The sequence below is a fragment of the Terrapene carolina genome, unplaced genomic scaffold (assembly GCF_002925995.2).
Source record: "Terrapene carolina triunguis isolate 2854851 unplaced genomic scaffold, T_m_triunguis-2.0 Scaffold131, whole genome shotgun sequence".
Taxonomy (NCBI): Eukaryota; Metazoa; Chordata; order Testudines; family Emydidae; genus Terrapene; species Terrapene triunguis.
The window spans coordinates 3,346,726-3,371,210 of record NW_020664482.1 but is presented as its reverse complement, the minus strand read 5'-3'; the positions used below and the strand labels follow the sequence as shown (position 1 = coordinate 3,371,210).

General features: G+C 47.0%; 1 protein-coding gene across 1 annotated transcript in view; it reads left to right on the top strand.

Annotated features, from left to right (window-relative positions):
• The first annotated feature begins 966 nt into the window (after positions 1–966).
• The window catches only part of HS6ST2 (heparan sulfate 6-O-sulfotransferase 2), a 227,310-nt gene continuing 203,791 nt past the window's right edge, over positions 967–24,485 (top strand). Inside the window, exon 1 of the mRNA XM_024215539.3 lies at positions 967–1,475. Coding sequence (XP_024071307.2) covers positions 967–1,475 — 509 coding nt within the window. The remainder of the gene's footprint in view (positions 1,476–24,485) is intronic.

Sequence of the window (24,485 nt, the reverse complement as noted above, 5' to 3'; positions counted from 1 at the left end):
GCTGAGCAGCTGTTTTTAAACCAGGAGGTCTGGCAGGTGTTGGAAGGGAAGGGCTGGGAAGCACAGCCCCATGGGAGTGGGGGGATAGCAGTGGCCCCCCAGAGCTGGCCTGTGACCCACCCACCCCCTAGCAGGCTCTGTGGGCCTGACGCCAGAGAGGTTCCTGCTCCAGTCAGACTAATTTCCGGGGGGAGGCTTGGACTTAAACCTGAATCAGAGCCCAGGCGGAATGGGCCGTGTAGACGTACCTTACCAGGGCAGAGGCATGGGGTGCTAGGCGGGGAAGAGGAAAGCAGCAGAGGGTGGGAAGGAGGCGGCAGTGGGCCGGGTGGGAAGAGGCCCTGAGCCGAGGAGTGGGGGAGGGAAAAGGGTCTCTCTGGGGCAGGGGCGTTTCGCAGGTCGGTTCTGAGCCCCGCGGCCCCCCCCCTCCTCTCCTCCAGGCCCCGCGGCTGGGGGCTGCCTGGGCAACGGGGCCCGGAGAAGGCAGGACTCGCCCCCCTCCGCCGTGCCGGGCTCGCCCCCCTCCGCCGTGCCTGGCCCTGGGCGGGGGGGAGCAGGGCCGCAGCCCGCCGGCAGCTCGGACCCGGGGCGAGAGGCGGAGCTGGAGCCGGAGCGGGAGGAGCCCGGCGCGGCGGGGGAGGGGACTGCAGGGCCGGGCAGGAGCCGGGAGAAGGGTCCCGTTGCCCAGGCTCCGCATCTCCCGGGGCAGGGGGAGGTCCCGGCTCCCGGCTGCAGGGGCGGCGGCGGAGGGAGGCTCCCCGGGCGCAGGGGAGGAGGCGGCGGCGGAGGCGGAGGGAGGCTCCCCGGGCGCAGGGCGCCGCGCGGCTGAGGCTGCCGGGAAGGCGGGCGGGGAGCCGGGCGGATGGAGGCGGCGGCGGCCGGGGCTGGGCGGCGGGCGCAGGGCGCCCCGGGGTGCTGCCGGCGCGGGCAGTGAGCGCAGCCGGCGCCGGGCGCCCCGCGCTCGCCATGGAGGATCGCTCCAACAAGCTGCTGCTGGCCCTGGTGATGCTCTTCCTCTTCGCCGTGCTGGTGCTGCAGTACGTGTGCCCGGGCCCCGAGTGCCGGCTGCTCCGGCTGCACGCCCTCAGCCCCGCGCTGGCCGACCCCTACCGGGCGGAGGACGAGACCCCGGCCCGCTTCGTGCCCCGCTTCAACTTCTCCGGGCGCGACCTGCTGCGGCGGGTGGATTTCAACATCAAGGGCGACGACCTGATCGTCTTCCTGCACATCCAGAAGACGGGCGGCACCACCTTCGGCCGGCACCTGGTGCGCAACATCCAGCTGGAGCAGCCCTGCGAGTGCAAAGCCGGCCAGAAGAAATGCACCTGCCACCGGCCGGGCAAGCGGGAGACCTGGCTCTTCTCCCGCTTCTCCACCGGCTGGAGCTGCGGATTGCACGCCGACTGGACCGAGCTCACCAACTGCGTCCCGGCCGTGGTGGACAGCAAGAGAGAAGTCAAGCGCAGACCGTCCAGGTGAGCCCCGGCCCCCAGCCTTGCACCTGGCCTGGGTAGGCTGCGCTCTGCTGGGGCGCCCCGAGGATGAAAAGCCTCCCCCCTCCCCTAGTCTCCCCCGAAAAATGGGCTGCAAGGCCGCCTGTTTTTCAGCACTGCCCCTTCCAGGATGCCAAGTAATCCCCCCCTGGACCGTAAAGATCCAGGGACTGTGAGCATCCAGCTCTGATTGTACCCCGGGTTCACTTTTTCCCCTTCTTTCCTCCCCCCCCCCAATATCTGTGTGCAGAGAGAGACCAGCTCTCAATCCCTCTATCCAGCTAAAGGGATCCCAGCCTTTTCTTTCTCAGGCATTGTACCAGTGGCTTGTCACAGTGTGCTACCGCAGTACCACAGCTCCTGGGCACAAAGAGCAGAGTGCTCCTGGTCTCTGCTGTTTAAATGCCATTCTTATTGCAGCCTGACCCAAATGTCAGGGAGCCCAGAAAAAGTGCTTCTGAGTCATCCTATGTTTTTCAGCAGAATTTGCTTTGTCTGTGCAGGGTGTTTTGGGCAACCCTGGGAAGAGCTTCCAGTTTGAGCCCGCGCCATTGCAATGCTAAGCACAGTTGTTGGTATTGAAGATTTGTCATTGTTGCAGGGTGCTACAGTCAGGAATGGGCAGCCCTGTAGTCTGGCTGCAGCGAGATAACGCTCACTGGATTGCTTTGATGTGTTAATGCAACCAGATATCTAGTACCAAGTACACAGATCAGCTGCCACTAGGCAAGCGCTCAGTCACAACCGAACACAATAGGACAAAACGCCAACCCTATAACTGCAGAGAGAGCTTGGGTGGGATAAAGCATAGGTAGAGCTCTGCGAGCGGATTAAAACTGACTGGATGGGGGAATTCTGCAGCAAGTTTAGCTTGCTGTAAATTGCTGACTAGAATAAAACCCGCTGGATCACTCTGCTGTGAGATTAATGTTTTAAATGATATTTTGCTGTGGCACTTATAAAGATCTCCGTGAATACCTGCTGGGAAGTCTGAGTTACTGATCCCGGTCATTAGAATCTCATTGTTATTAATGTATACATGGGACCTGATTCCCTCCCCCTCAAGTCCTGAGTCCCCTCTGCTCAGCATGTCTAAAATCAGTCCAATGATCTTTATTGCAGATCGACCTAGTGTATGAGCTGCCTTCTTATAAAGGTGCCACTGCCTCTAACTAGACCATAAATAATGCTATTTTCAGCGTGTTTGTGAGCTGCAGCATTTTTATATGCCTTGAGTTCAGCATAAATAAACACTGTGCTATGCAAAGCAAGGCTACTTTAATCACTGAATGTGATGGGTTCTCCTTCTGCTCTAACTTTGTTTATTTTGGATTTACATTCAGAATTTGGGTTACTTCTAACATTTTCTTCATCCGTGTACCTTGTCCTGAAGTTGTGAACATGAGCTATTGCAGTTCTGATATTTGAATGGGGTTATCTCCTTTTAAAGAGATCAGGTGAATTATTCTCATTCTAAACAATGACAACCTGTTTCAGCTACTGTGAAAGATCTGTTGATTATATCGTAGGTAGTCAGTTGTGACATATTAAAAAGCTTGTACATTTGTAGCTTGGAACATGTCATGGTATGGCTTGGAATATGGTATAGTGTGTAAGAGCAGGCTATGGATTCTTTTCCCTTTCATATCTTGGCTTCTCATTTCTCAGAGAATTAAAGTCTTATGTCACTATTAAACTAATGTCCGGTGCCCTTGCAATGGGGGGTACAGTTATATTTCACATTATCTGAGCAGTCAAGTCTAAGCACAGATTCATTTGAAATAGAATGCAGTTTCTTTTTAGAATTTGTTTTATATAGGGTGACACTACACTGCCATCTAGTAGAAAAATGATTAGCGTCATTATCTTCCTGTATCCAAGGTGAGGCTTTTTAAAAGACTTTTATCTGTTAGGCTTCTTATTCTTTGTTTTCCCTACTGCTTTTACATTTCATTCAATCCCATTAACATTAAGAATGACTTCCTCTGGATCTACCACTGGCTTAGCTGCAGAGTGGTAGGATCATGAACCTTCCAAACCATCCGTTTATGGAATTTGTTTTACCTGTTTTGTAAATATGTGTTGCTCCTTGGGGGAAACATCAACGGAAATATACAACAAGGGACCACTCCAGTTTTGTTGAATAGCTTCTAATTGAAATGGGCCCAGTCTGCAAAATTCGAATTGAGACATGGGATTCCTTGCTCTTGACTCACCCCTGCCCCCAAAGACAAAGGCTAGTCACATATTACAGGGTTTTGGTCCTGCCCTTTATGGAGCCAGGGCTCAGCTGCCAACTAATAATCTGGATCTGAGCCTGGATATTAATCCCCCCACCTGCCCATAAAGCGTAGGGTGGGTGTTTTTCATATGGGGTTTTGGTTGAGCTCACCTGTGGTTTTTCCTGCCGAATTACTGAAAACCCTCCAATTCAAAACAGGAACACGAGCTGGCTTGTGAATGTGTATATGACTAGATCATTCAAAACAGAACAATGGATTCTCCATCCAGCAGAACTGTACAGTACATCAGCATCACCTGTGACTTCAGAGTGGTGATTGATCACAAGCCATTAGGCCACAGCTGAGTGGTGGGGGAGCGGGGCAAAATCCCCCCAAAGCTCTGAGACTACTACAGTTAGTAGAGGCCTGCTCTTTACAAAACTTCTAAATGATGTTGCTATGTAATTTTAAAAAATCATTACCCCAGCCTGCTTAATAGCTACAGTTATTCTTTCAAATAATGTCTTGATAAGCAGTTAATTGGGCTGTAACTTCTAAAGGTTAAAAATACAGGAACATGAGAGATCTTTTAAATAAACCATAGTCCCTTCAAATCCTCCATTTTATTATCTTGTATTAATTTATTTGGTGCTATCGCAATGACCAGCTGATGAGTGATTAGCTGACCTCCGAGCACCAACATCAGACGTAAATATAAAAACTTGTTGGACAGAATAGCTCCATTCTGAATTTAGATAGGTTTATTTGGGGTGGAGCTAGAGAAGTATTAATAATAATTAGGTCTGTGCTTTGCCCAGTGCACTGCTGTAGTAATTGTGAATAATCTCAGTGTAAACACATGGGCTAAATTGGAATCAGCAGTCCAAATCAGTGCTCAGATACATGGTATGTATATATGGCTAACAAGACTGATACACACTTACAAAACTGAGATTCTCACTTTAATAGTATTGCACATGTGTACATCTGGTCTGAATTTGCCCAATGCATCTGGCAGGATTCTTATTTCCTAGAAATGCCTGGGAATGGACACATGACTGCTCATTGTTTCAACTAATATTCTAGTCTGCATCTGTAGTCAGTTAGTCAGAAGAGGGTTCTGGGCTGAGAAACTGCTAAAAGTATGCTTGCTTCTCAGCTGGTTAGATTACTGTCTTGGGCCTGGTCTACACTAACCCCCCCACTTCGGACTAAGGTACGCAAATTCAGCTACGTTATTAACGTAGCTGAATTCGAAGTACCTTAGTCCGAAGTTACCGCGGTCCAGACGCGGCAGGAAGGCTCCCCCGTCGATGCTGCGTACTCCGCTCGCCGAGCTGGAGTACCAGCGTCGACGGCGAGCACTTCCGGGATCGATCCGGGGCACTTCCGGGATCGATCCGGGATCGATTTATCGCGTCTTAACCAGTCGCGATAAATCGAACTCAGAAAACCGATTGCTTACATCCGGACCCGGATGTAAGTGAAGACGTACCCTTGATGTGTTGCTCTTTGGCAGTCTCTCCCTTGTTCAAAAGTTGAATGTTTTGTTAAGATCCAAAATCCAAATGGGTGCTCTGTAATTATCTAAGACACAGCAGCAAATACTTAGCAACAAAGGTCTGATCCAGTTAGATCAGCTACAAGATGTCTGATTAGTTCCTGGAAGAATCCTAGTTAATTGGATCCCTAAGAAAGAAAACATTAAGTTCCAGACAGGCCTATTAAAATGGCTGTAGTGTACCTGAGAACTTTCATTTGAATGAAAATGAAGAGAGCTTTAGAGCTTATGTGGATCATCTTGGAAATTATTTCCTTGATAATGGAATTAGTCCTGAAGGGAAAACAGAAGGCGGTATCTCTGTCTGGAGTCAGAAGAGGGGGAGGGAAACTGCAGAGCATTTAACAGACTGTGGCACCACAGAAACACAACGTGAAATGGTTTGAGGGCACAAGCGTTGCAGCTCTATGGCAGCAGTTCAGTGTCATGCAAAGGCCGTCTTCGGTCAAAGCCCTGCAACCGGAGTGTCGGCGGCCACCCTCGTCGGGGGCCGCTTCCTCTGCTCGACCTCTGGGCCTGCGCCAGCTGCTTTTGGTTGCCCTGCCCTCACTTGTGGTGGAGTCTCCCGGCTCCACCTCCAGCCCTGCTTCGCTTCCCCACTGGAAACCCCTCTCTCCGGCTCCTGCTGGGCCCATCACCTGTGCAGCCCCAGCTCTTCAGCCTCGATTCCACCTGATTGACCCTGCCCTCTCCCAACAGCGGCTGCGTCTGAAATCCTTCCAAACCGTCGCTCCTAGGAGGTGCTTTTCCCCGACCAGCCCTCTGTCCAACTAGCGCTGCCCATTTCCTGCCTGCTGCTCTATCCCTGCCCCCCCCCCGGCCACTGTATGAAACCTTCTCCCGGCTTGTACGTTGCTACGGCCGCTCACCTCCCGGCCCGTCTCCTGCTCTCACCGAACCCCCTTGCTGGCTCGTGGCAGGACGGCGGTATTCTAAAGTAGTTGTGTCTTACCACAGAAATGCTGCAGTGGGGAGGGAGGCAGAATACAGCTTTTTTAATACACTGGGGCTTCCCCCGCCTCCCCGTATAAACACGACGCTGCGGGCTGACTGGAGCTGGCAGGGGACGTCGGATTCCCAGCACACGGGTTACAAGCTGCCCTGGTGAAGTCGGGTGGAAGGGGGAACGCCTTGCCCACCTCTGATGACTTGAAGGCACAGAGCAGGGCTATGTTGGCCTGGCCTGTTTTTTGGAAGAAGCAGGCTTGGTCCTGGCACTGGAAGCCCTGAGCTAAGAGGCCGTTTTCTGAACGGGCGGTGGGGTGGGGGGTGGGGAGTTAGAATAATGGAGGCAGTGAGTTACTTTTGGCTTCTAGGGTGCTGACTGGTGACAGCTGGTTCCATAGCCAAAAAAACTTGGCTACCCTCCCCAGCTCAGTTTGGCTTTTCTCTCCACCTCCTCTGCACCCTGGTGTGTGTCTGTGTGTGTGTGTGTGGGGGGGGGGGGGCGGGGAGGGGGGGGGGGGGCAGGGAATGGCTTGTCTCTCATCTTGGGAGTTCTTTCTTTTGGGTCCCAGCCATTTTCTGTATTCTCTGATCCTGGTGCTCTGCGCTCCCCCTGTACCAGGTTCCCTGTGCTCCCTTCCCTTCTTGACCTCCCTCCCTGTATTATCTGGTGCTTCCTCTTCCCCTGTCTCTACTGGCCCCTCCCCATCCCCTTATCTCAGGAATCTTGCAGCTCTTGGAGCAGGGTGAGGACACTCCTGTAGGTTCCGATCACCAGTTGGCCTCAGTGACTGGGACGCCGAGGACCCTTCTTTCCAAGCGTTTTCTCTTCCCGCCCAAGAACGTGCCAGCTGGGGGAGCTAGGGGCTGAAGCTTCTGTCTCTGACGGCTTCCCCCATAGACTTGCAGTGGCTGGGCTGCATGGGGGAGGAACACGGGCTTCTCTCGGTTTCCTCCTGCTCCCGTGAGGTGGAGCTGCTGCTGAAGCAGGTGCAGCGGCGCTGGGGAGAAGCAGGGGCTGCCGTTCCTTTCCCCAGAGTTGCATCTGGCTGGGACTGGCAGGGGTGCAAGTGGAGTTTTCCGATGGAAGGGGCCCAGGGAGAGGACCCCGCTCTAGTAGGGCAGCTGTCCTGTGGTGGTGAAGATGATGGGGCTTAGGGTGCTCTGTGGGCATGACTTACAGAAGGTAGAGCCAGCTTCAGGCAGGTGTGCGGGCCTGCAGCCAGGGAAGGAAGCACTGAGATGTGCGAAGCCTGGGCTCCTGGTGCTAGGGCAGAGTGCAGCCTGGAGAGCGCAGGGGGGAAGTACCATGTAGCCCTGCAGGTCCCTGGTGCCCACGTTCCCCATGGGAAGCCCCAGCATCCAGGCTGCAGCCCTCACCCTGCTGCTGCTCCCCAGGGGCACGAGGCTGGGGGAAGGATCGGGGCCCCTACTCCCAGCCCACAGCACTGGGACCCTGGCACCACCTTTCTTGGGATGGGATGCCGGCACCCTAGCCTGTTGCTTTCCGTGTAGGCGATGCTGCTGTCTTGGGCATGGCCGGGAGTGGAGGTGGTGGCTGCGAGTCTCCTCTCAGAGCTGGCCGGGGGTGAGGGGAGGCTGGGCCCTCTCCTTGTGATTCAGATATCTCCGTTCGTGAGTGGTGCCATCTATTGTCCGGGGATTGTCCGAGCTGCCTGGCATCTGTGGTGAAAGGGGAGAAATGTACCTTTTCCAGGTCATGACTGCCTGCCTGACTTGGGTCACTTGATTGATCGGGGAAGTCTCAAAGCCTTTGGCACAGAGAACTGAAGCAGGGGCCAAAGTAACTGTGCGTGAGAGATGCCAAATGGAGATCCTTTGCAGCCATGGCTAATTATTATGGAAAGTATCTACCTCGCTTGTCTACGGTAATAAATCCAGTGGCACAGTTGTTAAAAACAAAGCGCTTGTGTTTAGACTGAATAATGTAACAGGGCATTTGAGCAGATCCAGAAATGGATACCTGCAAAGTTAGTCGGTGCTGCTTGCGTGTGATGCATTGCTTCTGATATAGGCAGTATCACATACAATACCAGATAGGAAGGAACTGAAAGGCCAGTTGCTTTAGCTTCTAGAACTTCTAATAAAAAGGGGGAGCGAGAAATAAGTTTGCCATATTCTACCTGAAATCCTGAACTTTTATATGGGAAAATTTTTTACACTGTTTATCAATTGGAAACTTCTTGAACTGTAATCAGGCGCACCAGCTTTAGCAGGTGCTGGATTTCAGAAAGTCTCCGACGCAGGCACCTTACTACTACGACATTGGGTGGAAGCCATCGGAGGTTCTGATGTTTTGGTTGCCTTTACAACCAACCAAATCCTTTTTCTTATTTTTTGGGAGGGAGGGGGAGAAGCACTTTCCATTACTGCATATGAAATTGCATTAGAGACAGAAAAATCTTGTCTCAAAGTTCCAAGTGTATATTTTAAGATAGAAGCATGCTTGTTTTCGATAATGACTAGGTCAACCCATATGCTGTTTGGAAAGGCATCTCTCTCTCTACCTAAATTCTGTATATTTGGGGGTTTCTCTGTGGTGATGCCAGAGTCTTTGCAGCTTGGACAGTTGGCAGCGCCTGGAATGAAAGAGCTATGCCAGGATGAAGGTTGCCAGCAGAAGCTACATTTGCTAGCCAGTCTTGGAGCAAAATACAGAACTGGGTGTTCGCACGCTTGAGTATTTCTAACAGTCCTGTTATGTGCCTGCCACTATATCCTGTCATCCTTGGAGATGGGCTTGGAACCAATTGTACTACAGAAAATTCATGTCAATTTTGCATAGAAAGATGAATGCTCTTCATAGGAGTCAATATGTACTGGAGAAAGCTGTAAAACAGACACCTCTAGCAAATCCACTGAGGTTTTGGGGGCCTTGTTTACTCACAAAAAGTCACATTTATCTCGGCATTTATATTTTGTTCATTGCCGTCATAGCTGACTGCCTACAGGACTATATGGCCAACAGTATCACTGAATCAGTGATAAGCTTTGATTCTCTTCCCCTAGGGGGATGGAAGGGTGCACAGTATAAACCCCTTCCCAGGAAGCTGTAGGAGAAGTAGGGGGTCAGAGACGAGCCACTCTGTCCGAAATAGTGGTGGTGAGGCTGTGTGTTCGGACCTGGGGGTGGGGGATGGGTAGAAATGAACGTGCCAAACGTATCAAATGCCTAACAGCAGAAATTATTACCAACGATGGTGCCTTTAAGCTGGGCTTACTGCTTTAAGTGGGGTGAGGCTTGGGGGTCACAGTCCTGGCAAAAAGTATTTCTAAAAGTCGAGCAACGTTGCGTAGGGTTTATGTTAGGCACCGTCTTACCAAAGCTGCTGCTCCCAGATTAGGATCGACCCTCCACATGTACTTTTTTCAGATCGCTTTAGGCACTGCAGGGCCCAGGGAAAGAACCATAGTAGGAGTCCATGCACGTGGCTTACTAGCACACCAAGGACTTTCTCTCTCGCCGGGGCATTGCTCTGGGGTCTGCTCACCATCATGTCTTGTAACTACCCCTGGCTAGTAGGGTTCGTCCTCTGGACAATAAGTGTCTGGTTACTTTTTGGACCCTGGATTGAATGTGATTTAGTAGCTGTCTTTCCTTTGTATCTTATGTAATCTCTGACTATAGAAAACAATAGGCAGAAAGGAGAAAGAAATGGGGGAGACAGGGAAAAGGGAAGTGGCACACGGAAGGGAAACAAAAATGGAGAAGACAAGAACAAAGTGCACCTGTGTGGGTACACATAACTTTAAGGTAAATGTATTTATTTTATATAGCACCTTTAAACCAGAAGGACTCCACAGTAATAGAGTTTTAGTATATTGGATCACCCAGTCATTACTAAGGCTAGGTCTACACTACGGGGAGGGCGGGGGTCGACCTAAGATACGCAACTTCAGCTACGTGAGTAGCGTAGCTGAAGTTGCGTATTTTAGGTCGACTTACCTGGCTGTGAGGATGGCGGCGAGTCGACCGCTGCCGTGCCGCCGTCGACTCCGCTTCCGCCTCTTGCCGCGGTGGATTTCCAGAGTCGACGGCAGAGCGATCAGGGATCGATTTTATCACGTCTTCACTAGACACGATAAGTCGATCCCCAATAGATCGATTGCTACCTGCCGATCCGGCGGGTAGTGAAGACATACCCTAAGTGCAGCAGTTTCTGGGCTGGAGCTGTTCTGTTAGCAATGATCAAATGTTTCTAGGAGGGGAAACTAACAGTATGTTCTCCAGTTGAAATGACAGAGTAATTTTTAAGCAAGCAGATGTAGTGTCCTGCTGTAAATTGGAATTTGACATGCCTGTTCTTGAGACAAGCACCATGGGAAACTCTCAAAAACCGACTTAATATTTATTTGCATTATAATTAATACAACAAAATATTCGAAGAGATGCCATGAAGATCTCACATACAAGAGTACCAATTCAGTTATTGGGATCTCTTTGTGACCAGGTGGGTTTTGGTTCGACGTCTCAGTCTGACGGTAGCTGCTCCAGCTGGGGCACTGGTGGGGTACTGGGAGGGTAATGAATGAAAGGCTAATTCTGCTTCCTGCAATATCTAGGTTTCCTTGGTGATCTCCATCCAACTACAGACCAGGCCTGACCTGGCTGAGCTTATGGGACCATGGGGCTGATATGGCATGTCATAACTAGCCTTCTGAGGGTGAAATTATTTCCTTAAACACAAATTCTCTAGTTGTTCATTAGTGTTAACTTAATCCCATTGTAGGGTCCTTAGAGCTAACCTCCCCGGTCTTGATTACAAACTTTAACTCTAACTTTGTTTTGTAATTTCAGATTCTTGGACTGGTCAAATATCTGATATACTGTTGCTGGTTTTGCAAATTAAATGTGTACTTTTAAAGTGGAAGCATAGACACTCCTTCACAATATTGTTGCACTAAAACACTTTATTTTGTGTTTTAGATCCCATTCTGTGCTTTGCTAGGATTTTAAATATTAAAATGCAGGCATAAGTGATAGTTTAAACAAGATCAAAATACATGTAGACTCTGCATCAAATCCATATTTAGAATTTGCCATCGTTCTGAACTTGGCAACCTCTATTACTGGTTTATGAAATGTACTTTGAACTCAAGAGCAGCACTAAGAGATACATTTTTATGATAAAAGATGGGCAGTTTTAAGTTTCGCAACTCAAGCGTCAATTCTGACGTATATTAACTGAGATTAATTTGTCCCTCATTTATGTAATCTGAATTGTTAAGAATCATGTTCTCCACTGATGTAAATGTGGGGAAAAAAGGACTTCTTAGTAGATTTGATTGCTTTTTAAATTTGACTAGCAGAGATGCACTGGGATACCTAAGAGAATTGGCCTGTTTCTTGTGAACAGTTCAATGCCTAATGAATCACTTCAATGTACTTTTCTGAAGGAAAGCAGAGCAATTTAGATGTGCAGGGCATTGATTTACATCAAATGGATTAGGCCTCTGTGTGCAATCCTCTGCATTAATTTACTTTCTCCAGCAACTGTAATAATAAAGACAGTACTTCAGTACAGAATCCGCTCAAATTAACTCATATAGATCATTGCAGCTGTACGCAAAAGTGGAATAATAACCTACAGCAGGAAATCGAATCGGGGAATGGAGCTTTCTGAAATCACTCGGCTTTATAATGGTAGAACAAGGCTACCTTGAGCCAGGTTAAAAAGGCCACTGAATACTGCCAAAGAACTTGTCTTTGGAGTCCTGTTTTCAGTAAAGTGCTATGTTGAAGAATGGAACCTTTCTTCTAGCACTGCGGATACAACTAAATTGGTTTTACCTATATAATACAGCGCAATTCAATATACAGTTGTCTTGTGATTTGTGTTGTATTCCTTTAAGTATCCTATAACTTGTCTGTGCTAGGAAAGTTTTATGGAGAGGGTTTAACTTGGGCTTTGGTTGCATTTGAAGGATTTTTTTTTGTAGTGTTTACTTTTTTAATGATTTTTCTAGGTATTGTCAAAGAATTTCATTGAATGAGATGAGATTGTTTAAGAAAAAGAAATCAAAATCTCTGAGATTTTGGCCTTTTATTGTAAAATTGTTATAATCTGGTTTAACGTCTCTGAAGATTATTGGTGCTGCTGGAATCTTTCTTAAAATGACTAATGAGTAATAGTATAAAAATCTGCTGCTAAAGTCAGTGTGAGAATACCCTTTCAGCTGCAGAAACCTTCTGATTAAAGCCTCAGTGGCATTTCTTTATTTCTGCAATGTCCGATCTGTCACGCAGTTACTGCACCCTACGGCTGGAATTCTTTCTGACACAGCCTGGAAGACAAAATGCAGAAATCTGCCTAGTTTCTTATCAAACCACTTAACTACATCAATGTTGTTGTCTTTGCTTTGTTTAGTTAAATAGAGATCACTGTTAGTCCATGAAGCTATTTGGCCTTGCTTGGAATTATCCTTGTACATTGTTTTTGAATACTTGAAAGGATAAAAAGCAAGATCATAAAATGGCAATAAGAATTGACATTTGAGGAAATGGAGTCAGATATAAGACTCCCATATCTGTGTGAGACCAAAAAAACCCCTGTCCTAGGACTCTGCCTTGAGCCACTGTGGGTCTGTTTCCATGCTAAGCCAAGTGTATGGGGGTGGAATTCCCATGGGATTCCTGCCTGAATAAGGATTTGACTCTGTAATTATAAAATGTGATTGTGAGCTGCCTGCCCATCGAAGCCAAGAATACACATGATTTAAAAGACACCTAGACTTATTTCTATTGGATATTGGGATTTCAGGGTATGGTAAAGATAAAGCAATAGGCGAGGTGTGCTGGGCTGGATGCTTCGTCTTTGCCACGTAAGAAGTGAGCTGTTTGTTGTTCTGATCTCTCCATTGTAGGGGAAGACTCTTTAGGGAGCCGGCACGGCGGGCTGATTATTTTTTAGATTGATTTGCTGATGCTGGCAATTGTACAGTGTGTTCTGAGAGTAATAGGGCAGCACCAAATTATTCAGGCATTATTGAAATGAATCATATTTGTGATGAGTAATATGTAGCAGACTCTGGTATTTATGAATGATTAACCTAGTAAAGTTCTTCTTAAGTAGACATGAAGAAATGATTTAATTTCCACTATGAACACTCTGTAAAATTAATGAAAGATAATTGCACTCAGTAATGTGAGACTAGGAAGCCAAAGCAATATTTTTTTGTATGTAAGTTTATAATGCTGGAGAAAACATCGTATACATAATTCCTTCTACATGTCTTTCCCAATAAAACCCCCTATGTTGAACATTTAATATTTTTTGTTTGCTGTTTTTGAAGTGCTTAGAAGCTCATTGGTAAACCTTAACTCAAAATGTTGCAGTTTTCTTGCACGCTCGCGCTCTCTCCATATATCTCTGGACAGTATATAGTATATATTATGAAACGGTGTTGCTTGAGTTAATGCCAATTAGAAAACGTCTAGTGTTTTTTTCTAATTTGACTCTTCATAGAATTTACACTTTAAAGATGGAATTCATTTAAAATATCTGTTTTGCATGTATACCGCTTTGAGTGAAATCTCCATTTATTCCAAAGTGCCTCGAAAAATCATTAGCAAGGTGCTTAGAGACCTATACGTCATAAGATTCATTAAGATGAGACTCAAATCATACTTTTTTTTTAATTTCCAGCAGCTCATCCTACTTTTGATGTGATATGAACTAAATATATGCAGCGAACAGAGAGATAATATTGCAGCATTAAACAGTCTTGCTCATCTCAATAAAAGTGCTATGTAAGAGATGTCTTTCATGAGATCTTGGTAGCAATGCTCTTAATTTCCCATAATCAAAAGGATTGTTAGGTTCTGATGCTCTTGGAAGTCTGAGTAGCCTAAAGAGCAGTCCTTCATTTCTTCCATTTGGTAAGAGGTGAATAAAATATTGTCAGGCTTCCCATCGAGATTAAACAGCTTCTGTACTCCTCTTTTAAGACACAGTGGATACAATACTATTTGTTGGATGAGATCTGTGGTCTAAATATCCAAAGATTGGAGGTGAAATACTGTAGCATTGTTTCATCTTCCTAGACTGTCCCTTGCATTAGGGACAAAGATTACTGGCATCAAATGCTACTGAAAAAAGTGTTTTTTTTTAATCAGAGCCAAAGAACTTAGAAATCTGTTTTTCACATCACCTCTTTTGTTGTGGAGTTGAACATGAAAACATCATTTTGGCAACAGTCTGAGGGAAGTTTAACTCTGTAGAAAACCTAAATGTCAGGGTTTTTAAATGCTGCAGCTGAAGCTGAGTTTTGGATGGGGAAGCTTAATATGTGCATTCTTGATATCTTCCTTTTTTGTCATCTATTTGCAAAGGCTTCTGGGAAAAGCTATTCCCTGAAGTAATCTTGGCCCATTCCAAGGCTGATCGCTTCATGTGGTGTGAACAAATATGTTATTCAGAATGCTTTCTGTACTTCATTGGAAATCTGCATGAAATAACTTTCCACCTTTCCCCGGAAATAGTACACAAGGGGCAACTGTTCACTTGTCGTGGGCTCAATTGCTAGAGAGGCCACTAAGTAACTAAGGCCCCGATCCTGCGCCATTGACTTTGGGGCGCTGAGCAGGTGCAGGGATCTGCCCCCACGCAGCTCACAGTAGAACCGAAGCGTTCGTTTCTTTCCTTACATGACATCACAGGCTATATGGGAAGGGAATGGTTTTGTGGTTTGTACGCTTCCAGGAAAGCTGTGTGTTCCCCTGCCCTGGTGCTGGGTTCAGTCTGCATAGCGTCTGAGAACGAGCGGTTTGTCCACGCGGTAGCTGGGAACGTGCTCTGCAGCACAAGTAGACAGACCTGCTAATTCAGCTTGAGCTAGCGTGCTAAAAATAATGGTGTGGCCAGCTGCCCAAGTATGTACCCAGGGGCCCAGGCAGGTTTGTCAGGTGGCTAGTCCGAGCCGTGGCTTGTGTTACCCCCGGCTACACCGCTATTTTAGCATGCTAGCTCAGGCAGAGCTGGCGCGAACCTATGTACTTGAGCTGGGAAGCATAGTCCCACCTGTGGTGTAGACACACCCAGTGAACGTACCTGCAGACAAGTGTGAAGCTCAGCAGTACATATTTGTCCCGCAATGGCTGAGTGAGATGCAAAAAACTTAACATTATTTAATGGCAAAATGATTTAGCTAGAAACACTTTGAGCGTTAACACACGAAAATAAATCATTGTGACCTCAGCAAGCTATATCCTGCTGTTCCTTTAACTCCTGGTTCTTGAGTTGAAAACTATGGTTGATTCTTCAGCTTTGTTCGACATGCCACAGACATCTAAACAGAAGTCGTTTCATCGAATCTGTTAAACTGGTGAAATGCAGAATGTGGTGTTTAATGCTATGTGGTACAAAGGTAGTTTTGACTAGAAATTAGGCTATTAGAGTTTGCACAAATGACTCCATGATGTAACTAAAGAGACTGTTTCTTTTCAGATTGTTCAAGGACGACTGAATTAAGGGTACAGCTGTTCTGCTCTTCACGTGGGAACGCTGGTATCTCTCCCTCTGGTTCTGCACTGTGTAGGGCAGACGGGGTGGGCTACTGGGCATGGCACCGTATAGGGAGTCGGCTCTTCCACTGACCTGTTACGTGACCTTGAGTAAGTCTGTGTCGCCTCATGACAATTGGCTGTCTGGTCCATTCAGATTGTTGTCTGTGGTCCATTTACTTTGTAAACTGTTTGGGACGGGAAAGATCTCTCATTGTGTTTGTTTTCACGGTGCCTTGCACAACGAGAAGCTGATCTCTGTGGGGCCTGGAGATGCTACACTGCAATAAATAGCAACTCTACTGCGGACTCAGTACGTGTTTGCGTATAAATGGTTTTAGGTAAATATTGGTAAGGATTTCGTTTAAAAGCAGGTTTAGTAGAAAAAGCTTTTTTCTTCCTGAACAGTACTCTGCATTGGCAGAGAGGCGCAGAGCTGGCATGTGGTATGTTGTTTGCGCGGGTATCCCAATATACTGTACCAGTATTTAGAGTGAGCATTTTATGCTGACCGGTTTCATAGCAGAGATACCTGGGAATAAAAAAAAGAGTCCAGTAAGAAATAACGTCTCTTATGAGATTTGTTTTGCTTCACAGCCACTTACATTGGGGAAATAACACAATGTGTTTCCACCTTCCAGGAATTCTGAAAAGACCAAATGCCGTTGATGTCGTAAATGAGTACATCTCACCCACTTTCCTACGTTCTAGTGCTGCCTCCAATACTATAAATGCCCTTTGTAAAGTGGGAGAAAGAGGGGGGGTGGAAGAAAACCTCCGCGTCCATCAAACAAAGGAAAGTGGCAGCTCTGGTTAATTTTTTTTTTTTCCCTTCAGAGGTTTGCTTACCATGAAATTTTAATGGTCTTGCACAACGTTTTGTGTTAATAGATTTTTAGAGGTATTACCAGAAGTTCTGCATAGGATTATTAGCAGTCCAAGGAATGCATACATGCTTGTAGCTTCCAGCCTGAGTTAGATTTATAGGGTAGCAGTGAAGTTCAGCGAGTGTGCAATACCGGCTGGATTTAAGAGATTGTAGTTTGCTGGTGGTCATGTAGGTCAGCTGAAGAACAGAGCTTTAGCCAGTGATGAATTTTAACTGGGGAATATAGTTTTGCAGAGAGTCTTGTCATCTACTGTTCTGCGAGATATTCAATCTGCTGCTATGTGCAAGAAGAAATTACATTTTTGCAAAAATCCAGCCACCAGAAAATGTTTTCTGGAGACCCATGAACATTGCTTAATGATTGGATTATTGTGCTTTTTGTTGCATGCTGGGACAAAAGTATATGAGTAACCATCTGTCTACAAGCCTGGCTAAGTGTAAGGTACCTGTGTTTTGGTACAGATACAGCTTTTAAAAGCCGGCATTAAATTACCCTTTTATCTGTTTGGACAGCTTATTTGTATGAACGCTGAACTGGGCGCCTGACTGATTGCTAGCAAGACGATTGTCATTCAGGTGTAAGCATCCCCTCTGGATCTCCGTGCTCTGATTGTGGCAGTGCTGCATATGGGATGGACGTGAGAGTAATGGAAGAAATAAGTAGCAAGCTCGCCTTGCCAAACCAACACTTACCGCTTAAACATTGGTCAGCCCCGGAACGCGGCACGCTGTGGCTTCAATGGATTTTGTGCACGGTCACACCAACTAGATGTAGCTGATGCTACAAGGGAGAATGAAGAACTACGAGGAAGGAGAGGTGAAGAGGAATATATTTGTGGGTACTGTCTGAAGCGAGGAGAGCATTTTAAAACACTCCATCAGATGGATTCACGTCAGTTTGCTCAGCAGCTATTGGGCTGTAGTTATCTGAGGCCGGATTCTGTGCCCGTCTACACCCACGCCAGTCAATAGCAGGACAAGGGTATAATGAAGAGTATGGTTTGGTATATTGTCTTCAAGACTATTTAAAGTTCCTCTTTTCTAACGCTATTTCCTTATGCTGAAAGCCTGGCCTGTATGTGTGCATGTGGCGGGCTCACACCTTGCCACACCTGTATCACCAGGAGCATTTATTTGGGACAGCTTTTCTTTCTTTGAAATCAAATTAGGATTATATTTAAACCGGGGCGTCAACTTGATGAAAAAAGAACCCCCAAATCATGGGCTGGTTTCCTTACCTGCTGCAGGGCTGAGAGAAGCTGTGTTCTCACTGGTTCTCAACCATCTCTACTAAGGGTCTGATTCTCCAGCTCTGGTGGACGTTGCCTCTCCTGATGATGACGATACTGACTGTTCCAAGAGGGGATGAGCTTGGGGCTCATTTTGGATTTTGGACTGAATGTGAAATGCCAGGTTTAAGCACTGGTCAAGAGTGGCTCTTTCATCTCTCTGGCATGCTGCTGGGAGAGAGCGTACCTCTCGATACCTCTGCTGTGAGAAAATCTGGCACTTCTTTAGTGTGGTTCCTTTAGTAGCTTTCCTGATAAATACACTCAAAAATCAATCTTTCCCTATTTTTACCCACGAAAGCTTATGCCCAAATAAATCTGTTAGTCTTTAAGGTGCCACCGGACTCCTTGTTGTTTTTGCAGGGGAATAGACCTCTGTTCCGTTGGAAGATGTCGCCCCTAGCTGAAGTGCATCGTAGCTGAAGTGTCGTGCTCCTTGCGTGGGGACACATTCGCATGGTGGTTTTGCAGCTTGTTGCTTCAAATAAGGACAGATCTGTTTGAAGTCCTCAGTGTTGGTTACAGTGGAAGTGTCTGTCTCAGTTTTGTTTGAGCTGAGCTGGGAGAGGGGTCCGATCCAGTGACTGGGGGGAGGGGGGGGCTCTTTCAAATTTACCTCCTCCTTTGGAAAGCTGTACGAAATTCCCGGGATATAGAGCTGCTTCCATGTACCCCACATTCCACCACTTCCATACACCTTCTCTTTCTCCATTCCTGTACCCCAGATCATCAATCTTTTCAACCCCACTCTTGGCTCACTTTCCCTTGACCCACCGTAATGTCCCCTGTTTCTTGCAGCCGCAGCATGGCTGGCAGGCAGGAAGAATGTGGAAAAGGGCTTGAAACTCACTTAAAAGCTGAGATTCTCCTTCATAGGGCCAACAGGCTGCCTCTGTTTAAAAAGCAGCTTCCAGAAACCCCATGTGCACGTGTGATCTCCACTACCTTGGCCAGCATACACCAGGGACATCCAGAGCTAACAGCTTGAGCTGCTAGAGCTAAAGAGCAAAGCCGCTGTAGCTGGGGGCTGGAACAGACTCCTGTCCTCTGTGGCTCCGGCACAGGGGCTCCTGTCACACACTCACCAGCGGGTTACAGGCGCTGTCCTTTCCCTTCTGCTCGTCACTGATCTGAACATCCCTGACCTTTGGGATCTGAACTTGGATTTGAATCCAAGTCTTGTGTCAACGAAAGCATTTTCTGCGCGGCTGAGAAAAGCCAGGCTCAAAGGGAGATACGATTTCTAAGACCGAGGATTATAGAAGGATCCGGTTATTTGTAAAATATGTAAGCAGATTCTACTCTTCCACTGTAAGAGCCCAGCAGCCTTGCTGGCAGATTTGATATGATTGCCATCTGGTGAGCTCCTGTCGTCTACTCTAAACGGACTCCTCGTCAGGTAGTGCTGATGTGGAGATGCTGAAAATTAAAGCATTAAATGTTAAAAATTAACTAACTGTACATTGGGAAACTCTTTGCAAAAGCATCCTATTTAGAGGCCTTTTCCCTGCTAGATTGGATGTAAATTACTCTGCTTTTTCCATCTTCCTTCTATTGTGACACTAAGGATATTTCCATGAAAATAGTATCTTTAACCTCAGTTTGCGCCTCCTCTTCCTAATCTATCATCTGAAGCCATAATCCCCGGGATGGGTAAACTTCCGGCAAAAAGCCTGTTTGCTCAAGATTTGTGAAGGGCGGGAAGTGAAAGGTTGTGGTTGGTACTTTATTGAACAGATGTATTCCTATGTGATGTGCTATCATCAAAGGTTAGGTTCTGGTCTCAGTTACACAGATGTAACTCTGTTGAAGACAATAACTGAGATCAGAATCTGGCCTCAAAAGGGGTCCTTTTGCATGACGTTGATGCGACTAACAATACAAGCTGGAGTTGCATACAATTGAGGCTGTTTGCTCATCAAGTAGCGTGTATTATTTAAACAAGTGGAGATAGTGTTGTGGTAAGTGATGCTAAGGATACAATGGAAATCCCAAGGTAAATGAAAGAACAGGAGTACTTGTGGCACCTTAGAGACTAACAAATTTATTAGAGCATAAGCTTTCGTGGGCTACAACCCACTTCTTCGGCTGCTACTCTGAAAGGTAAATGAAGACATGTATGAAAAAATTAAAGGTCAAAGCTCACTTTTAAGGCCTGTGTCCCAACAGATTTTACTCAGTGGGCAAAATAACGCATTCATATCACGCGTGTGATCTCTGGCATGATTATTGCTTAAAACAGACCTTTTATTTGATCAGGTGCTTTTTATTAGTGCCTTATTTGCTGTGGGTTATGGTACATTAGGCATCAAAGAAGGGATGTCCCTCCAAATACAGGATGGGTGGAAACCATTGGTCACACAAGCATCCGCAGATGGCTTACCTAGTGAGGTTTGTACAGTATTGCTTATAATAAAATGGGCTAATTATTTTTGTTACAGTGGAGGACTGACTTAATTAACTATGGAGAGGAAAACTGTACATCTGGGATTTTATTCAGTCAGCAGCTGCAGGCTTTGTGGCTGTAGGAATTGTCATCTTTTGTCATCCGAGTGTGATGAGGTTAGGATTTATAAGCAGTGAATAACCCACTCAGTTGTCAAAGGCAGCAACCCAGCTATTCGTGGCCCTGAAATCTGTTGTGTGGTGGAGGGGGAAAGGGGCGATATAGGCTCGGGGGAGCTGGTACAGTGTGGTTGTGAATATGGGAGTGTGGAATATGAGCTTTCTGCCTCATATGCGTAAACGTTCTGTTATAACAAAATTTGATTTTCATCTAGAAGTTGAGATCAAAGAACCCTTTCGCTGTGTGTCTGTGTTAAACTTAATTTTAATGCAGGCATGGTTGGACTGGGACGTGCTGTGCTAGATTGTTCCATTTCTTGGCTCTGAATCTTGGTTGTGGCCTGGGATCACACAGTGCAACTCAAAAGCATATGGCGCGGAGGTGGTTTTAATTCCCTGATCCTAGCCCAGGCATAAATTAGAGTGCACTGAAGGCTGCTCTAAGCTGTCAATTAGTCCCCAGGGGCCATTACAGCAGCTGCCGGAACCTCCAGCCATATTCGCTGTTCCCTTGCCGTGCCGCCCACCCCAGCAGCCAGGAGTGAGAACAGTGCCCATTCCAAGCAGTTCACGAGTCCCACCCTCCACATAATCAGGGTCTCCCTATAGTACTCTCCTGATGTGCTCTCTGGTGTTAGGGCTTTGTAGAAATCTCAGGCCAGGGAGAGTTTGGGGAAGCAGCCTGGCGTGCATGCTTGACCAGGATGTTAATACTGCCCTGAAGAGCTGCAGTGGTGAGTGCATGATGTGTTGTTGTAAGGACCCCATTGTGCTGCTGCTGCTTAAAGTCCATATGTGTTGCTAAGTATTCTTATGGAAAAACCTCATTTAGCTTTTGGTATGTAAACTCCACTTCCTTTTGAGTATCCAAGGCCATTGGTAAACCATATAAATATCTGCATTATGGAATACCTGTTGGAGAACTCGACTGCAGGTGTACTTGATGGTAGGGCAACCACTTTGCATTCTGTAGGCAAAATTTTTTTTTTTTTTTTTTTTTTTTTACAGGAAGACTTCAACTTACTCTCAGTGTAACAGCAGTTTAAATTTTCCAGGAAAACGTAACGAATCGGCAACACCTATTGTAATCTCTGTGCTGCCTTTCGCACAATTTATTTGTAGCATTGGCGCTCTTCTTTTTCATTTTCCTTTTAATTTTGTGGCGGGTTTTTGCATTTTGTTCCTTCTGAATGCTAACTTCCCCGTCGTTCTCTAGCGACACCATGCTCTTGAGAAGAGAGTACAGGGTTGATTTTTAAAAGTCGGGATGAATACTGGGCATGCTGTAATCCAACCTGATGACATTGATTTTTCTTCTCTTGTGCATTGGCTGTACATCATGCAAAGATTCAGCATTTTGAAATGAAGGATTTAAGAAAGGAAGGAGGTTAAATGAAGGTTTTAAAATGCTGCTTAGATCCACCCCCAATCCCTTTTGCCACATCTAAGGGCCAAATTCTGAACCCAGGCACAAAGGGGGCTTAGGGAGTCCGTCCGTCCCCCAATCTCCCCCTTCCTCCCCAACACCACTTGCAGCTGGCGCACTCTCCTCCATGAAGGTTAGTTCTGGCCCCTCCGGCGCTTCCCACTGCCTCTCTCCTGTGTGCAGGGGACTTTTGGGGTGAAGGGAGATCCTGCATAGCATAACCCTGTGGCATGCTTGGGGTTCATGCGTCCACATTTCGCCTGAACTTCCTCAGAAATGGGAGGTTCGCATTTGCCTCAAAGTACAGCAGCTATTCACATCAGAAAGGAGCTGCCCGTCCCCTTTTCATACAGTGGCCTTCTGCTGATGGAGGAAGGATCCCGAGAACCCTGTTAGTGGGATATGGCCATGGTGGGGGGCAGTCTACTTCCTCTGCTTCCGGTGGCTACTTCACCCTTTTCAGGTGCCTGTCAAATTCCCTAGTCCAGGGCAGTACCCCAGGGCTTCCTCTTCCCCTGGATCTCCTTGTCCCTGGCTGGCCCCCTTTCCCTCTAGGGAATGACTGCACGACTCCTCTGTGCGACCTCCTCCTGCTCTCGCTTCCTGGTTCTATACACTGATCCCAGCTCCTCTGTAGGCCCTATCAATCGCTGGTTCCGCTCCGGGCGCAGCATCGAAGGTTAACTGGCCCCTCCTGGCTCACAGGAACCTGGGCATGGCTTGTGTGGAGTGGACACAGAATCCAGTACCACTAGGCCAACTTCCAAGTGCCCGTTCCAAGGTGGGCAGAACACGGAAGGTAAAACACAGAGAGGCAATCTTCATCCATAGCATTGTCATGTAGCCCTTGCAAATCTAGTTTGACATCTCTTGGCCCTTGCTAGCGGTTTTCAGTATCCTGTTGGAGGTTCGTTTCTGAGCATGTTTCACCTTAGCTGTGGATCTGATGCTGCTTAGATCGATGTCTTGAAGCATGGGCTTAAAAGTCAAATAGCAAATTACAGTGCTGTAACAAAACAGTTATTACACTAGACGTTGTATTACAGAAGTCATTGCAGTTAAATAGGCTATTGCAGGAGTCCTGTTTTTATCAGGACACTTAAGTGCCTTCCTAATTTTTGTGAAGAATCATTTCAGTGTTTTCCAGATTAGATTGATAGCTACGAGTTCTAATACAGTGTTCGGAAGGATTCCATTATATGTGGGGATTTATGGGTTGTTCACAATTACGTTGGAGCTACAGTGTCAAATTTAACCCCCACCTTTAAAATCGCTTATTCTGAAATCTGCTCATACTTCGTGATGTGACACTCCAGTCTCTCAGAGAAGAGGAGATGCTTTGCCATTCAGTGATTCGGGCCGCAAGATATAGAAGCTATTTGGATGGGTTTGGCAGTTTCTAGAGAAGCAAATCTTTGTGGTGGCTTGTCGTGATATCAATTCTGATTTTTTGGGGGGCGGGGGGGAAGGGAGGGAGAATTCCAGTCCCTGTTTCCCCTCCCTGCCCACCGCATGGACCCCTGGGTCTCCCTTGGTCGGGCAGTCTCCCCTCTCCCTTATTCACTCAGTGCATGAGCAAGTGCCTCCAGGAATCAAGTTCTCAGCCGACTCCCCTGTGCACTGCCATACAGGAACAGACTCACCAGGGGCCAGGTTGCAGCACCGTGTGGCTTGGCCGCCTCTTCCTCTGGATGGAGGGGTCGGGTCGCTGGGTCAGATTTCAGTGGTGGTTATGACCACACAACCGGAGCGACGCATAGCGGTTGAGTACAGGACTGTGGGTCCCTTGGCTCCACGGCCAATGGAGCTTTTAGCAAGTGCAAAAAGCCTTCGGGGTGTGTGTGTGTGTGTATAACCCCTCCCCCCAGTTGGCACTACTGGTGGGTAGCAGGTTCATTCAGAGTCTTCTCTGCTTGAGGTTCAGGCATTTTTGTGTAATGACGTTGTGCAGGTTCTTTCGGCTCTGACCTGCCACTGAGACCCATGCGGCCGTGGGCTGGTTTAAATAACAAACACCAAGCCTGCTTCCATCTCTCCTCTGCTGGGATGGAATTGGGCACCCTGGGTCTCTGAATTGAGTAACACCTGTCTTTCATTCATTAAACAAAATGGTAGTGGGTTTGTGAGATCTGGACAGCAGAGCGTGTGTGTTTCCTTAACCTTTGCTTTCCCACTCTCGAAAGTGAGTTTCCCACATCAATTCTTATTCTAGCTGTAGGGTGTGTGCATGGAGTAGCTGCGCCACATACTTGAAAACACATTAAGCGAGTAGGGACTGTCAAATGAAATGCATATGTCTGATGTTCAAGTGACTAGAATTTAAGCCCATCACAATTCTGTTTTTAACAACCTGAGATCAAAGTATGGAATTAGTAGGCGAGTGTCTCAGTTAATCAACCAACAAGCTTCTCCATCTTCTGTGTCATTCAGGTTTATTTGTTATTCCAGTGATTGGTGCTAGAGATACCCCGAAGGCATCTCAAAATGCTTCACTGCCAGTATTGTAACAGGAATAATTTAATAGCATGTTTTCCCAAAGATAATTTATTGGAGTTGCTAAGACTTATCCTTC